The sequence below is a fragment of the Ipomoea triloba genome, chromosome 1 (genome assembly GCF_003576645.1).
Source record: "Ipomoea triloba cultivar NCNSP0323 chromosome 1, ASM357664v1".
NCBI lineage: Eukaryota > Viridiplantae > Streptophyta > Magnoliopsida > Solanales > Convolvulaceae > Ipomoea > Ipomoea triloba.
The window spans coordinates 26,835,224-26,853,014 of NC_044916.1; the positions used below are offsets into that span (position 1 = coordinate 26,835,224).

General features: G+C 33.4%; 3 protein-coding genes across 3 annotated transcripts in view; 2 read left to right on the top strand and 1 right to left on the bottom strand.

Moving 5' to 3' along the window:
* Positions 1 to 8,537: 8,537 nt before the first annotated feature.
* Positions 8,538 to 9,306, top strand: LOC116011443 (replication protein A 70 kDa DNA-binding subunit A-like). Its single transcript, XM_031251007.1, has 4 exons — positions 8,538 to 8,655; positions 8,739 to 8,817; positions 9,023 to 9,155; positions 9,238 to 9,306. Exons 1-4 carry the CDS (start codon positions 8,538 to 8,540, stop codon positions 9,304 to 9,306), a joined length of 399 nt encoding a protein of 132 aa, XP_031106867.1.
* Positions 9,307 to 12,882: 3,576 nt separating this feature from the next.
* Positions 12,883 to 14,790, bottom strand: LOC115997976 (probable glutathione S-transferase parA). The gene is made up of 2 exons (XM_031237404.1): positions 14,365 to 14,790; positions 12,883 to 13,240 (listed from the first exon to the last, which is right to left on the bottom strand). The coding sequence occupies exons 1-2, from the start codon at positions 14,689 to 14,691 to the stop codon at positions 12,899 to 12,901; spliced, it is 669 nt and encodes a 222-aa protein (XP_031093264.1). The 5' UTR covers positions 14,692 to 14,790; the 3' UTR covers positions 12,883 to 12,898.
* A 990-nt stretch (positions 14,791 to 15,780) lies between these two features.
* The window catches only part of LOC116011450 (protein FAR1-RELATED SEQUENCE 5-like), a 3,125-nt gene continuing 1,114 nt past the window's right edge, over positions 15,781 to 17,791 (top strand). The window contains exons 1-3 of the mRNA XM_031251018.1: positions 15,781 to 16,481; positions 16,732 to 17,112; positions 17,208 to 17,789. Of these exons, the coding sequence (XP_031106878.1) occupies positions 15,781 to 16,481; positions 16,732 to 17,112; positions 17,208 to 17,789 (1,664 nt within the window). The remainder of the gene's footprint in view (positions 16,482 to 16,731; positions 17,113 to 17,207; positions 17,790 to 17,791) is intronic.

Below are 17,791 nucleotides of genomic sequence, written 5' to 3' on the forward strand. Positions count from 1 at the left end.
AAAAAAAAATGGGGGCCATGGGGACAATCAAGCAGGATTCCAAATCTTAATCAAATTACGAGTTTGACATTTTTTTTGTTTTCTTCCTCCTTATCCTTTTGTCTTTTCGTCCAACCACTCCACTTTCATCTTTTTTTTTTTAATTTTTTTAATCCACCCACCCACCCACCCACTACACTGTGTTATTTTCTTCCTCATTGACAGTCATCTTGCCTCACAGATGGAGTTGCAGATCGCAGACTCTCTTCCATTCACTCTTCTCAATTCCTTTACAGTCTAGAGTAATTTATTTTTATAATAAAATTGGGATATAAACTATAACCATATGAGATAAATTTGTGAAGAAGATGCTGATTTTTTTTTTCTAATTTTGTGTCAAGGTTCACCAAAGCAGCAGGTGCAAGCCAACGGATGGTGAGACTGAAAATCCGAGCAGTAATATAAAGATCGACCTTATTTTTGTCCAAGACTTTTCTAGGCGATATATTTTGTACCTTGTGCATTTGGTGTTGTCCATATCGTCAATAGTTACTTAATTTGCCCATGCCGATAAACGGTCGACCATATTCAGACTGCAAAGGCCAAAATTATAGGTGGCATGACAGATGAGATGGAAAACCTGTAGCCATTGTGGGGGACTACTGCATGACTCATTACGCATTATTAACCATGGACAGTACTGATAAAGCAAAAACAAGATCTAAAAAAAATGCAATAATAGAAGGGTGGGAGACCACAACATAAACAAGATCTACAAAACAAAAAAAAATGCAATAATATAAGGGTGGGAGACCACAACATGACTCATTATGCACTCTTAATTATGGAGCTGATACTTATTAAGAAAAGACAAGATTAAGAAGACCATAAATATATAAAAAAAATTAAGTGATTGGATTTTTTTTTTGTTGTGTCGGAATAGTTAGCCGCCACCATCAATAATGAGAAAGATAGGATCGCGTAAACCTGTTATTTGGTGAATACAACAACAAAATGATAGGAGTGATTGGATTGGACGACCAAATTCACTATGGTTAAAGAACAAATCGACATTTAGGGTGGGATACCACGTGACTCATGCTGCACTTACAAGCATAGAGCTTATAATACTATATATATATAATAACATTGAAATAAATGCCAAAAACAGTTTTAAAAACATTCAATACAAATGGCCATTGTAACAACGCCATTTCCATACCAAAAATTTTTTACGACCTTTGCTAAAAAAAATTCTTAAAAAACCATTGTGGAATCACATCTACCTAAAAAGAAAATTTCTACAAGGACGCTCAGGTATTTCTTTTGTACTGATGATGAAAAGCTAAGTTCCGAATTTACAATTTCCATACTACAATAAGTGAAAACAATAATTTTGAAGGACATGAGATCTTACCAAATGATATCCATGTAATTTTCTAAACTGCTGAACTTCCATTGTTAGGCTGATATATCTATATATTTTGGCGTGATATGTATATTTCATCTTCGATTTACTTAACTCATAGCTTATATATATGTATGTCGCATGATTGTTCTTCGTCGTATCATTACTTAAGCCACAAACATATATAATTATATACATCATTACTTAAGACACAAACATATATACAGAATTTACAACGGATCCTGACAAATTGTTCAACTTCATGCTTAAAAAATAGAGAAAATTGCCATTTTGGTCCAATAACTATTGTACTAGTGTTAATTGCTATTCGCGACTTTCAAAAATTTTAATTGCGTACCTTGACTATGCATTTTTTCTCAATTTTGGTCACGCCGGCTAAATTTCCGGTCAAAAGTGACTGGAAAAATTTAAATTACATATTATTCTTAATTGGAAGGGGCAAAATAGTCATTTTCTTGTTATGTTTGCCGACATTTTCCATTCCCACCATCGTTGCCGGAGACGATAGCTTCAAGGCGACGTGAAGCTACCGACATCATCCATTTCCACCATTTCCGNTATAAAGAGCCACTTTATTTTTGCCCAAGACTTTTTCAGGCGAATTTTATTGCACTTTGTGCTTATGTTGTTGTACATTGCAATAATAGCTACCTAATTTGCCCTTGCCGATTATCGGACGTTCACTTTCCGACTGCTTAAGGACAAATATTCAATTACTCTCGTGGGCATGCTTTCTATATTATACATAAAGTTTGCCGACAAAAATAAAAATGGGGGCCATGGGGACAATTAATCAAATTACGAGTTTGACATTTTTTTTGTTTTCTTCCTCCTTATCCTTTTGTCTTTTCGTCCAACCACTCCACTTTCATCTTTTTTTTTTTAATTTTTTTAATCCACCCACCCACCCACCCACTACACTGTGTTATTTTCTTCCTCATTGACAGTCATCTTGCCTCACAGATGGAGTTGCAGATCGCAGACTCTCTTCCATTCACTCTTCTCAATTCCTTTACAGTCTAGAGTAATTTATTTTTATAATAAAATTGGGATATAAACTATAACCATATGAGATAAATTTGTGAAGAAGATGCTGATTTTTTTTTTCTAATTTTGTGTCAAGGTTCACCAAAGCAGCAGGTGCAAGCCAACGGATGGTGAGACTGAAAATCCGAGCAGTAATATAAAGATCGACCTTATTTTTGTCCAAGACTTTTCTAGGCGATATATTTTGTACCTTGTGCATTTGGTGTTGTCCATATCGTCAATAGTTACTTAATTTGCCCATGCCGATAAACGGTCGACCATATTCAGACTGCAAAGGCCAAAATTATAGGTGGCATGACAGATGAGATGGAAAACCTGTAGCCATTGTGGGGGACTACTGCATGACTCATTACGCATTATTAACCATGGACAGTACTGATAAAGCAAAAACAAGATCTAAAAAAAATGCAATAATAGAAGGGTGGGAGACCACAACATAAACAAGATCTACAAAACAAAAAAAAATGCAATAATATAAGGGTGGGAGACCACAACATGACTCATTATGCACTCTTAATTATGGAGCTGATACTTATTAAGAAAAGACAAGATTAAGAAGACCATAAATATATAAAAAAAATTAAGTGATTGGATTTTTTTTTTGTTGTGTCGGAATAGTTAGCCGCCACCATCAATAATGAGAAAGATAGGATCGCGTAAACCTGTTATTTGGTGAATACAACAACAAAATGATAGGAGTGATTGGATTGGACGACCAAATTCACTATGGTTAAAGAACAAATCGACATTTAGGGTGGGATACCACGTGACTCATGCTGCACTTACAAGCATAGAGCTTATAATACTATATATATATAATAACATTGAAATAAATGCCAAAAACAGTTTTAAAAACATTCAATACAAATGGCCATTGTAACAACGCCATTTCCATACCAAAAATTTTTTACGACCTTTGCTAAAAAAAATTCTTAAAAAACCATTGTGGAATCACATCTACCTAAAAAGAAAATTTCTACAAGGACGCTCAGGTATTTCTTTTGTACTGATGATGAAAAGCTAAGTTCCGAATTTACAATTTCCATACTACAATAAGTGAAAACAATAATTTTGAAGGACATGAGATCTTACCAAATGATATCCATGTAATTTTCTAAACTGCTGAACTTCCATTGTTAGGCTGATATATCTATATATTTTGGCGTGATATGTATATTTCATCTTCGATTTACTTAACTCATAGCTTATATATATGTATGTCGCATGATTGTTCTTCGTCGTATCATTACTTAAGCCACAAACATATATAATTATATACATCATTACTTAAGACACAAACATATATACAGAATTTACAACGGATCCTGACAAATTGTTCAACTTCATGCTTAAAAAATAGAGAAAATTGCCATTTTGGTCCAATAACTATTGTACTAGTGTTAATTGCTATTCGCGACTTTCAAAAATTTTAATTGCGTACCTTGACTATGCATTTTTTCTCAATTTTGGTCACGCCGGCTAAATTTCCGGTCAAAAGTGACTGGAAAAATTTAAATTACATATTATTCTTAATTGGAAGGGGCAAAATAGTCATTTTCTTGTTATGTTTGCCGACATTTTCCATTCCCACCATCGTTGCCGGAGACGATAGCTTCAAGGCGACGTGAAGCTACCGACATCATCCATTTCCACCATTTCCGCCATGGTTGAAGCTACCAACCAGCTCGCCGGAGAAGAGGAGCCTCGCCAATGCTCAATATCGGTCGCTGTCGGCCTGCAGTTCGAGAGGGAGAGCCGGGGTCGCTGGTTGGTGCTCACCGCCGGACTGCCATGGCCGCCACTCTGCTTCATCGACAACTCCCATACCTCTTTCCGTCGCCGTTACCAGTGAAGACCGAGAGACAGAAATTCGCGGCTGCTGCTTCTTTCTTCGTTCAACCAGCAAGAGAGACGAGAGAGCCACGGGTGCTGCTTCTTTCTTCGATCTGCTGCTGCTTCTCTCTTCAAGTCGACGGCGACAGTAGCTTCAAGTCGACGGCGACAGTTGAATGGAGAAGACGACGGAGATGAAATTCGACGGCGACAGTTGAATGGAGAAGACGACGGAGATGAAATAATATAAAGTAAAATGACAAAAATACCCTTAGTGTTTGACCTATTAATATTTTCCGGTCACATGTGACTGGCAATTTGGCCGGCGTGACCAAAATTGAGAAAAAATGCATAGTCAAGGTACGCAATTAACATTTTTGAAAGTCACGGATAGCAATTAACATTACTATAATAGTCATTGGACAAAAATGGTAATTTTCTCTTAAAAAATATAACAAAAAATTATTTAATCAACTTATAGAATTGGACACATGGTTTGCAGCTTTATGGTTTAAAAAAAAATATTCTTATTTAATTATAAAGTACACGTATATACATGCATCTCAAAGAAAGCAAAAGATTGTCACCTTTTTTTACTTGGGCGCATGGCTTACAACTTGTTTAAAATCTCTATGTTTTAAAAACAATTCGTGTAAAAGTACACGTATATCCGCCCACCTCAAAGAAAGCAAAAGATTATCAACTTTTTAACGCATATATCCATAGCTCAAACCAAGCAAAAGATTTCCAGTTTTTTTTAATCTCTCTTTATGTGAGCTGAAGGTTAATACATACAGAAAAAAAAATATTATTCATCTTCCTACTTGATAATTTTTTTTTTCAAAACAGGTTATTGATCAAGTGATTTGTTGCTCATTTGTTTGAGTCAATTTCGATAGCCGCACTTCTCAAACTGTGAGTTAAAAATTACACCTTTGCACACCTCTTTTAATTGTAAAAACTAATTTCTATTCTTACAAAATTATTTATATTTATATTCATTTATGCTTATTTATTTATTTATGTCGCATTTAGCCATTTAGGTGGAATTTAGTTTGCTTCTCAGCAAATATTGAGCAAGTTATCTACTACTCATTTGTTTAATAATTTAAACCCCTACAACAAACAACAATAGAGACAATTAATTGTGAAAGTTCATATATGAATTTCAATAATGCTATGATACTTGATACAAATTTAATGCACAAGTCCAAAGTTTACATATAACGTATGGAAGTTAATTCATCACTATTGATATAACAACAGTTATTCCATTAGTAAACAAAAACATTAGTCTATCAAATAGACAAGANCTTCAAGTCGACGGCGACAGTTGAATGGAGAAGACGACGGAGATGAAATAATATAAAGTAAAATGACAAAAATACCCTTAGTGTTTGACCTATTAATATTTTCCGGTCACATGTGACTGGCAATTTGGCCGGCGTGACCAAAATTGAGAAAAAATGCATAGTCAAGGTACGCAATTAACATTTTTGAAAGTCACGGATAGCAATTAACATTACTATAATAGTCATTGGACAAAAATGGTAATTTTCTCTTAAAAAATATAACAAAAAATTATTTAATCAACTTATAGAATTGGACACATGGTTTGCAGCTTTATGGTTTAAAAAAAAATATTCTTATTTAATTATAAAGTACACGTATATACATGCATCTCAAAGAAAGCAAAAGATTGTCACCTTTTTTTACTTGGGCGCATGGCTTACAACTTGTTTAAAATCTCTATGTTTTAAAAACAATTCGTGTAAAAGTACACGTATATCCGCCCACCTCAAAGAAAGCAAAAGATTATCAACTTTTTAACGCATATATCCATAGCTCAAACCAAGCAAAAGATTTCCAGTTTTTTTTAATCTCTCTTTATGTGAGCTGAAGGTTAATACATACAGAAAAAAAAATATTATTCATCTTCCTACTTGATAATTTTTTTTTTCAAAACAGGTTATTGATCAAGTGATTTGTTGCTCATTTGTTTGAGTCAATTTCGATAGCCGCACTTCTCAAACTGTGAGTTAAAAATTACACCTTTGCACACCTCTTTTAATTGTAAAAACTAATTTCTATTCTTACAAAATTATTTATATTTATATTCATTTATGCTTATTTATTTATTTATGTCGCATTTAGCCATTTAGGTGGAATTTAGTTTGCTTCTCAGCAAATATTGAGCAAGTTATCTACTACTCATTTGTTTAATAATTTAAACCCCTACAACAAACAACAATAGAGACAATTAATTGTGAAAGTTCATATATGAATTTCAATAATGCTATGATACTTGATACAAATTTAATGCACAAGTCCAAAGTTTACATATAACGTATGGAAGTTAATTCATCACTATTGATATAACAACAGTTATTCCATTAGTAAACAAAAACATTAGTCTATCAAATAGACAAGAACCATTAGTAAACAAAAACATTAGTCTATCAAATAGACAAGAACTATTAGTAAACAAAAACATTAGTCTATCAAATAGACAAGAACTAAGCATATAAATTTACCAATTCAAATATGCATTCTAAGATTCTAATAAAATTGATACAAGAAAAGGAAACCGTTATTGAAAAAGATATAGTACAAACTCTAAACGCATATAAACTCAAAAAACTCACAAGGCATATAATAGAGACTATGAAAGCCAGTCAATCCCAAAAAATCATAAATTAAAGATTTAAGTCTTTGACAATTAATAGTATATTAAAAATCCATAAATTCGTAAAACAAAAAAAATATTTAAGTCAATTTTATTTTATTTTTTCTTTTTTCATAATTTAAGATTTTCACACTATAATTAAAAACTTAATCCAACATAGTGGTTCACTAACCTACTTAAAACTTAGTACATAACTTAAAAATTACAACAGAATGAATTACTAGCATTTTTAAAACTTAAAAACAACAATTCATATGAACTTATATTTGTATTAACTTTTTTCGTTCAACATATTTGCTTTGTTTCAGAGTTTGAATCTACTCAAACGTACAAGTTCAAATATTGTAATTTGTTGTTGCCTAGGTACTATTTATTTTGTGCATCATATATAAGATTTAGTTTAACGCGATTGTATTTTAATTACTTTAATTAAAAGATTATGCTCAATATGTTTATATATATTTTGTTCAAAGCATATATATTTACACATACAATAATAATAATAATAATAATAATAATAACGAATGTTAGGTTAGAAATGGCTTGTGAACATATGACTAGCTTAATGACAACAATTTTATACGCGACTAACAGTATTAAATTTCCTTAATTGTGTATAACATGGAGGGACTAGTGTTGATACCTGATGTTACTACTGAGTTACCACGATGGCGGTGCAAAGTTGTAGTGGTACAAAAACTTAATACACAAGAATCAAGGAGAACACCAGGAAAGAAATATAAACCCATAATATTGGAGGATGAGGCTGTAAGTTTTTAAATTGATCACAAATATTAGGCCTCGGTATTAATGTTCAAAGATGTCCCTATCTTATTTTATGTCAAATATAATTACATTTCGTTAACATATATGTACGTATTTGATACTTCTTTAAGGGTAACAAAGTGCAAGCAATGTTGTATGACAAAGACATTGATGGGACGATTGATAAAAGACTCGAGATGTCTTCTACATATATTATATCTAATGCATCGGTTAAATTTGTCGTAGGTTTTACAAATTTACCTGATCCAAAGTACATGAATATTTGGAATATAACGAGGAGTACTATGATTCAAAAACTTAGTCCTGATGAGACAATTGACATATCTGGACATGTCCAGGCTCATCTGAGCCCATTTCACCATATTTTTGACTATTTTTTATCTCGCCGACCAATAAGTAAGTCAATTCTTTATTTCATTGTCTTTTAGATTTCTTTAGTTCCTTATTATTATTATTATTGTTATTATTATTATTATTATTATTATTATTATTATTATTATTATATTATGGTTAACACTTGATTTATGCATCATCAATTTAGTTGCTTCTTTTGTATAACTATAGGCATTATGGCGATTGTTATATACAAGTTACCACGCCAAATTGTGGTGACCAAAAATGGCGAACAAAATGTTCATGATTTTGTTGCCATGAACGAAGAGTATAAATCTTAACCCGTTTCTTGCCTTACTTATATAACAATTATTTACTTTGTTATATGTTATCATTTTATTTATATATTATGTTTCGAATTTCACTTATAGATTGAAACCTATTATGCTAACACTTTGGGGAACGTTTGCTGTAAACCAAGGGGTTCAACTTGAATTACAACTTCGGCAAGGGAAATTCCCCATTATACTTGCTGAAGGATTGAACGTTAATGCATTCCAAGGTAATATTGTTATGTTCTTCCAACGAGTGCATTAAATTATTTCTACTTTTTATATTACATACTTGACATTTGTGTTTAATTAGGGTTGTCACTGAGTACACTATATAACACATCAATTGAAGTTGATCCTGTTGGCCACGTTGCAAAAGTCCTTAATGATTGGTATTTTTTTATTCCTTGTCACTTATGTAGAATATACCAGTTATTTGACCATATTCCTTGTCACTTATGTAGAATATACCAGTTATTTGACCATGATAATAGTGATTGGTTATGAATATACCAGTTATTTGACCATGATAATAGTGATTGGTTATTCTTATAGGAAGGACAAAAACTCTGAAATAGTGATTGGTTATTCTTATAGGAAGGACAAAAACTCTGAACTCATCTACAAGGAAATTGTAGATAAGACTTACCTTGATTCATTGCTTGCATTGGTAGACCCTATAAGGCAACGAAAAACATGCCTTTCATCTCTTGAAACTGGATTTCAACAAGTTAGTAAACATTTCATTTCAACTGTATGTCGAATGTCAAATCGCCTTTTACATTTAACCATCACTCTATTTACTTTTAAAGCTTTTGACCTACTTTTGTGGCTCTGCATTGCATTTAGAAACCAATTGCATGGGTGAGAGGCAAAATTAGATTGCTTTGTACATGTTCGATTTGTAGATTATTTTGTACATGTTCGATTCGTACTTTTATATTTTTTATTATACATTGATGCAATTTGACACAACTTTTTTTTTTATTGAGATGGACAAGAATTTAAATGCATGTATAAGTCTTCATTTCAAATTGTTTATGTTTTCTTTCGTGCAACACAACTAACTTTATTTAAAGAAATAAAAGCATTACATGTTAGTATATTTATTTGAATATGAGATATGAACAACCAAAAACACAAGTTTCTATGTTTGTTTTAGAAACTGTAAAAAAAAAAAAACCCAAAGTAGGACACTAACAATGATGTAGGAGAATGAACTACAATTTTAATAAACTTGTATATATAAATGCTACAACTCTATTTATTATCAATAAACTTGTATGTATGAATCTCCGTTTGACAAAAATAAACTAGCTCCTTATATTTATATCGTACATAACTATTGAAATAACACTCTTGACCTATTAATTAAATTCAAATTTAAACAAAAAAATTACAAAATAAATACCAAAGAATTTAAATTTTAACACATTTTTTAATATCATTGTATTTATTCGATCTTTGTTGGGCATTATACTACGCGCATCGCGCGTGCCACCGCTAGTCATAATATAATGAATCAATCTCATATGAAAAACCCAACACGAAGGAGAGTGCATTGCAATGAAATCTAAATTTACCATAAATTTAACTCCTAGAATCAAGTAGGGGTGGAAATAGACTAGGCCGAGCCGAGCTTTAGAAATTTAGGCCTGGGCCTGCTATGAAAATCTAAAGCCTGAGCTGGGCTTGTATGTAGGCTTTTTTTTAGACTCAAATCTGACCCTACAGTTGGCCTAACATGGCCTGAAGCCTTTTTAAAAGCCTATTTAATATATAGGCTTTTAAAAAGGCTTCAAAATAGATCATAAATAGGCTTTGAACCTATTTAAGACCTCTATTTTTAAGCCTTTTAAAGTATACATGTAAAAATATTTATAAAAAATACCTAAGTTTAATTGTATTATTATTTGTTATCCTATATAATATCATAAATAATAAACAATCATCTCATATAATTAAGTTGCGATATTTCATTAAATATTATGATAGTAAGAACAGTTAATAAAAAAATTAAACAATAAGAATATATATAACATGATTAGCAGCAATAATATTTATAGTTGAATCATAATTTAGAATGGGATTTTGGAGGTCGAGGGTTAGAGTTTGATAATTATATATACTTGGGATTGTATTGTAAATATAAAAATATATATTAGGTATAAAATAGAATATATATATATATATATATATAGAGTCATGATCAGGTGCGGTCGTGCTCTCCCGTGCGATTCACACCACTCAATGTTACGAAATACACCACTCAATGTTAAGAAACACACCACACAAATATGCACTGTGGTGTGTTTCTTAACATTGTGGTGTGTTTCATTGTGTTTCATTGTGGTGTGTTTCTTAACATTGAGTGGTGTATTTCTTAACATTGAGTGGTGTATTTCGTAACATTGAGTGGTGTGTGACTGCACGGTCGCACGGGAGAGCACGGCCACACCTGAAATTATTTATATATATATATATATATAGGCCAGGCCTGTAGGCCTGAAGGCCGAGCCTGGTATATATAGGCCTGGCCTATTTAGTTAAATAAACTTTTGAAATTGGCTCAAGCCTGACCTTTCTACTAAACGAGTTAGGCCTAACTAGGCTTTAATTAGGCCTGGACATAGGCCCCTACAAGGGGCCTGGCCTATTCCCACCCCTAGAATCAAGCATAAGATCCACATATAATTATTTGAGACTTCAAAACACAAACTAAAATTGTCGGACATCTTGTGGCTGAAACTTTTTTTTTTTTTTTGGAAACAAACTTTTTTTAAAAATAATTTAATAAATAAAAATTTTTTTAAAGAACTTTTTTTTTAAATGACGTATGTCAAGTTTGGGAAGAATTAACCTGCTATATAGGTTGATTTGGACTTAATTGAACAATTTTACAGGTTTAGGGGGATCTGAATGGAGTTTTTTACTTAGGGACCTAATTGCATTATCCGAATGACTTAGGGGGCCAATTTGACCCTTTTTACTATGATTAAAGAAGAAACATTGGTCAAGAACCTTATAGCCTAGTGGCATCAAGTTACTCTCTCGTATGTGAGATTGTGAGTTTGAGTCTCTGTGGAGGTGATATTGATTCTTTGTGCGTCAGTAGGTTGAGAAAATAGTTATGAACATATTGTATATTATATGATAGGTTGAGAAAATAGTTATGAACATATTGTACATTATATGATAGAGTCAGTATTAAAAAAAACATTCATAAACTTTTTTCAACTTTTTAATTTTAAAAAGTTAACAAAAGTCATTGATCGGGAGGTATGTAACTCTTTTATTTTAAAAAGTTTACAAAAATCATTGATACATTGAAATTCTAAATTGAATACATTATTATAAAACTTTTAATGATTTTGATTCTTATCATTTATAAATTTCTTACAAAACATGCTATAATATATCATAAAATTCTTCTGATTATATAGTTCTTCACTCACATCAAGATTCTCAACATTATTATTTTTATCCATAGTATGGTTAGACTATTTATAAGAGCATCAACCAAAAAAAAAAACTATTTCATATGAAATTCATAACAACATCGAAAACTAAAATTTATAATAATAGAATTGTTCAGATAAAATATTTAAAAATATAATTATTAGTTGCATAAAATTAAAAAAAATAAAAATATAATATTAATAATATATATAAAAAACATTATACTTGATATACTGCTAGACATCAATCAAAGAGTAAAATATATATATTACCCCTCTGCGGGGGCATGCAAGTCAAGCCTTTTTAGGCTTTGCAAATCCTACGCGCGAAAGAGTCTCTATGCTATACAATTCACTAAGTCTTAGAAATGCTCTTATATAAATAGAGGTGCAAACCCACTTCTCAAACCAATGTGAGACAAATGCTTACTTCAAAGCTTTTCCAACCATTTTTTCAACTCCAATAGGTCAACTTTGAGAACCAATTTCTAATTCACCCATTATCCGTAATTGTGCGTACTATATATCAATCTCTTCGTCTAACTACGAAGAACCCGAATCCACTTTGACCCGATCCAAATCGGAAGTGGACCCCACATATATTTGTACCACAAAATAGCCACTAAAATTGCTATTTTATGCTATTTTTTCAACAGATTATGTCAATTTTGCGGTGAAGTGGCATGTAATGATTCTTCCAAATAGGAGGTAGTAGATCGAGCCTTAGTGGATGCAGTATTGACTCTTTGTGCTTTAACAGGTTGAGAAAATATGTATAAATAGATACTGATTATCCTAGTTGGAATTGAAAATCCAGCTTTATCAACACAACATTTCATCCACTCTAACAAGAATAAGTATTGTGTAATATGATATTGCAGAAGGATTCATATGCTGCTGGGAAACACGAAACAAGATCACATGATTGTACAACACAACAAAGGTTACGTTATACATTATTGGACAAGGTGGCATTTTGCCGGAACAACATACAACTAACATTTAATTTTCAATTCTAAGCAACGCCAATCCTTTCCCTCCTCTGCAGAGTAAACTCATAGATCTTCAAAGGGTCTGCAAGAGAGGTGGACACACTCTCATTTTGCAGGCATCTTTTGCCCCATTCACTCAACTTTGGAATTTCTGCCTCCACGCTAAACTCTGTATCTTTCTCAAAAGTCAGAAGCCAGGTGTAGTATGAAAGCAGAGCCAAATCCAAGAACCCAATCCTCTCCCCTCCATAATATGCCTCTTCCCCTAACTCCCCTTCCAGCACCTTCAGGTTCTCCACCAGTTCTTCTTTAATGCCGTTTGCATCTTTGGTTTTAAACAGCCATGCCTTTAAACACTCATAGATCTGAATAGATAAATACCCGAAACAATTTATTGATCAAAATGGTAAAGAAATTAAATGTTAGTATCAAGCGCTAACTAGGTCCACCGTTGTGATCATATTTTCCATAATGAGGATGTGTCAACAATTAACTCTACTGAGGCTCGAACCCACTCTCATTATCGATGTGAGAGGGGATGTGAGAGTATTAACTGAGACACCGGGTGCCACTAGACCTTAGCAATAGTCAATAGTGAATGCGCAACTTTATTTATTTATAAATCATCATCACATTTTCGAGAGACAGGATGCTGGGCTTAGCCCATCACCTACTTCTGCCTAACAATTCCCGCATAACACTTTATGATCACGCACTTACCACTATGTCAAAAGTCATAGTTAACAGTGAAAGCATAATTTTATTTTTTATAAATCATCATAACATTTTCGAGGGTAAATTTTACTGTATACCATGGTCCACACAAGTGTTTACAATTGTGTGGACCATGGTCCAAAACAGTGTCATTTCTTTTGATTAAAAGAAACGACACCAATTCTATATAATTAATTTTGTTTGTATAACATATTCAATTTCATTTTATATACATTGTAGTTTCATTTTAGCATAACTAAAGTTTCATTTTGTTTCAATTATAATTTTATTTGACATTATACATACAGTAGTCTTATTACAGTGAGACCTGTTATTGAATTTTATTTTAAACACACTATAGTCTTATTACAAGACCACTAAAATATAATTCTAATTCAATTATGGTTTCATTGGATAATATAAATACAAATATGTGAAACTGTTTTCAGTTTCATTTTATATAATATAAACATAATATGTGAGACAAATTATTCAAATTCATTTTAAATACACCATAGTTTCATTTTCTTCTGAATACAACAAAAATACGAGATTTATTAAATATAACGGCCATCGTTTCTTTACTTAAAAAAACAACGTCGTTTTCGGGCCATGGTCCACCATATAACAATTGATTTTCGCAAAATAAAGCCCTTCACCGCTTCCGCCCAACAATCCTCTAAGCACTAAATCCCACCAATTAATGAACTTTGGCCCTTTAATAGCCTCTGCCCAACATGAAATTTGGAAGCTAGATAGCAATAATTACATATACCTTTTTGTCAATGAAATCAGCCCAGAACCTAGCTTGAGCTCTCGTGTAAGGATCCGAAGGCAACAATGGAAACTTGTCCTTCCACACCTCATCTATGTACTCGAGAATGATGAGAGACTCGCAAAAGGGTTTTCCGTTGTGAATGAGAACAGGGACCTTGTTGTGAACCGGGTTCATCTCCAGCAAGAGTGAGCTTTTGTTGGTCAAGTCTTCCGCTTTGGATTGGTAGTGAATCCCTTTGAGAGCGAGCGCCATTTTTGGCCTCATCGCGAACATGCTCACGTCTGTATCCAATAGAACAACCTTATCATCACCATCACTACCCATCTTTGTGTTGAAATTTAGAGATTGAGGAGAGACTAATTAAGATAAAAGGAGATTTGATAATATATATAGGGCGGGAAATGATATTTCTTGGGTAATGTCGGCTGGATGGCCGCTATTTTTTGAAAGACTGGATGGCTGCTATTTTTGGAAAGACTGGATGGCTATTAGAGTGCTCGTTGTCCTCGTGGAAATATATATATATATATATATATATATATATATATATATATATATATATATATATATATATATATATAATATTAATCAAATGTGGCCTTGCTATTAGGTGCGGCTGTGTGGCCGAACTAGCGTCATTGGATTGTGATGATCCGACGGTGGTTGTGATATATTAGGATTAGGATTAGGAAGTTTTATTAGTGCTAAGGTAAGTAAGGACTTTATGGTAATTTTAGGTTGTGTTATGTGCATGTATATAATCGATAATTCTATTGTTTTGGCAATTCTCACCGGCGAGAAGATCTCGACGAGATTACTGATCGCAATTGCGAGGAGATCACAGCTGGGAGAAGATCGCGCTGGAGAATTTTGAGCTAGGCGCGGTGTGGAACTATGGAGACTGGTATATATATATTCCTGTTCCAGTGTTAATTTTAAATAATCTTGATTTAGATAGTTTGAATTTGATATTATATGTTGATTGTGTTTTGGAATACTTGCTGTTTTTGTTGTAATGGCGGTTTTTCGGCGACGGTGTGTTTGATGACGATGGTCTTTATGTTGTTTGTGCATGGTGACGGTTTTGGTGTGTTTTGTATGTGATATGGTGTATTTAGTAGTGAACTGTGGTGGTTTTTTTAGTTGATATTATTGAATGGTGCATATTGGTATGTGTGGTGACGGTGTGGTGTGTTTTAGCATGGGGTATGGTGTATTTTGTAGTGAACTGTTGTGATATATTTTAGTTGATATTATTGAATGGTTAGTTTTGTGATGTAGTCTGAGAAGTGGTGCATATTAGTATGTTTCATGGTGTGTTTTAATAGGTATGTTGGTGCATTTTTATTTGATTAGTTGTGTACGGGAGGTAATGCTGGGTGCTTTTTATTTGACAATGGTGTAGGTGTGAATATGGATTCTGCTAGTGGTGGTTGTGATGAAAGTTATTCCACAGACATTGGTGTAGAAGTCAGTGCTTGTGATATGGAAATATCACCTGGTATGACTAAATATTGGCGTCCAATTTGTGCCAACAGTTTGAAGCCTCATGTTGGGCAACAGTTTGATTCTTTGGATAGTGCTTTTGGTTTTTTTAAACAATATGCTGGTTCTGTTGGTTTTGACTGTAGGCAGAGCACAACTCGAAAGGGTAGAGATGGTGGTATTGTGTTGAAGTATGTTGTATGTAGTCGTGAGGGGTTCAAGCATAGACATCGTAGTGATGCGAAGAGGCGTAGGGTGTCCAGTAGGGTTGGGTGTAAGGCTAAGGTGGTTTTTAAATTCATACCTAAAGGTTGTTATTCTGTGCATTTTTTTGAGGAACGGCATACCCATTCGATGTGTTCATCTATTGCTAAGCAATTTTTAAAGGTCAATCGCAATCTTGATGTTGGCCATCAAATTTTTGTTGCAAGTTGTGTTCGGGCAAACATTGGCCCTACTCGGTCGTATAGGTTATTTAAGGAGATTGTTGGTGATTATTCTAATGTGGGGGCTACAAGTGTGGACTTTCAAAATTTCAAACGTGATTTAATGGCGTACATTTTGAATGGTGATGCTCAATTGTTCATAGATACTCTATTTAAAAGGCGTGAATTGTGCGAAGCATTTGGGTTTGAATATGATGTTGATGAGGCTGACTAGCTCTCAAGGGTGTTCTTGGCGGACGCAGTATCAAGGAAAAATTTTTCTTTGTTTGGTGATGTTGTTTCGTTTGATGCTACATATTGTACTAACAGGTTAGGAATCTGTTTTTTGTTTGTGCATTTTGTATAGAATAGTGGTGTATTATTCATTGCTATATGGTGTGTTCTGAGACGTGTTATTGTGTTAACTGTTTTTCCTGTGTTTTTCCTTATGTAGGTATAATATGGTTTTTGTCCCATTTACTGGCATTGATAATCATAAGAGATGCATCACCTTTGGTGCTGGGCTACTTACGAAGGAAGACATAGACTCATACGTGTGGCTTTTGGAGAGTTTTAAGAAAATTATGGGTCATGATCCTATTTGCGTTGTTACAGATCAAGATCCAGCTGTGAAGGTTGCCGTTGCTCAAGTGTTTGGTGCGTCAAAACATAGATTTTGTATGTGGCATATAATGTGTAAGGTGGGAGAGAAGGTTGGACCGATTTTGTCTAAAGACGAGGTGTTTAGGATGAAGTTGAATTGCATCGTTTGGGATAATTCAATTGATCCCGAGGCCTTTGAGTTGCGATGGAATCAGATTATGGAGGAATATGGGTTGGTGATAATGGTTGGTTTCGTTACTTGTTTGAGTCCCGTACATTTTGGGCATCTACATACTTTCATGATGAGTTTATGGCGGGTTTGGTTAGGACCACATCTAGATCGGAGTCTCAAAACAGTTTCTTTGGTAGCTTCTCTAATGGACATTCTAGCTTGGTTGAATTTTTGGTGCATTATGATAGTGCTATTGGTGCACAGCGGCATGCCCAAGCAAAACTAAATTCTGATTGTGAAGCTTGTTTTCCCGTGTTGAAGACACCATTGGCGTTGGAGCGGCATGCCATGGGTGTTTACACAATTTCTGTGTTTTATGATGTTCAAGAGAAGATTTGTGCATCTTGTTTTTCTTGTCAAGTGGTATCTTTGAGTGATTCTGATGGCAGCGTGTCTTACATGATAAAAGATGGTGACCATCGAGCATGGGCTGTCAATTTAGTTTTGGATGATAATTATGCAAGGTGTTCTTGCAAGATGTTTGAGAGGATGAGTTTGTTGTGTAAGCATATCTTTTTTGTTTTTAAAGATCGTGGTCTTGAGAGTATTCCTTCTAGGTATTTGGTGCATCGGTGGACAAAGGGTGCATGTTTGCACCCAATATTTGATATTGATGGTATAGTTGTTGATCAATCTGCGAAAGTGGAGAACGTTAGGCTGCTTACTAATCTTATGTGGT

Bases quoted from the DNA above. Each gene is read 5' to 3' on its own strand.
- LOC116011443 (XM_031251007.1), top strand. From the start codon at position 8,538: ATGCTAACACTTTGGGGAACGTTTGCTGTAAACCAAGGGGTTCAACTT. The intron at 8,656-8,738 runs GTAATATTGTTA...GTGTTTAATTAG, and splicing joins GAACGTTAATGCATTCCAAG to GGTTGTCACTGAGTACACTA. The intron at 8,818-9,022 runs GTATTTTTTTAT...TTATTCTTATAG, and splicing joins GCAAAAGTCCTTAATGATTG to GAAGGACAAAAACTCTGAAC.
- LOC115997976 (XM_031237404.1), bottom strand. From the start codon at position 14,691: ATGGGTAGTGATGGTGATGATAAGGTTGTTCTATTGGATACAGACGTG. The intron at 13,241-14,364 runs GTATATGTAATT...TTATCTATTCAG, and splicing joins CTGATTTCATTGACAAAAAG to ATCTATGAGTGTTTAAAGGC.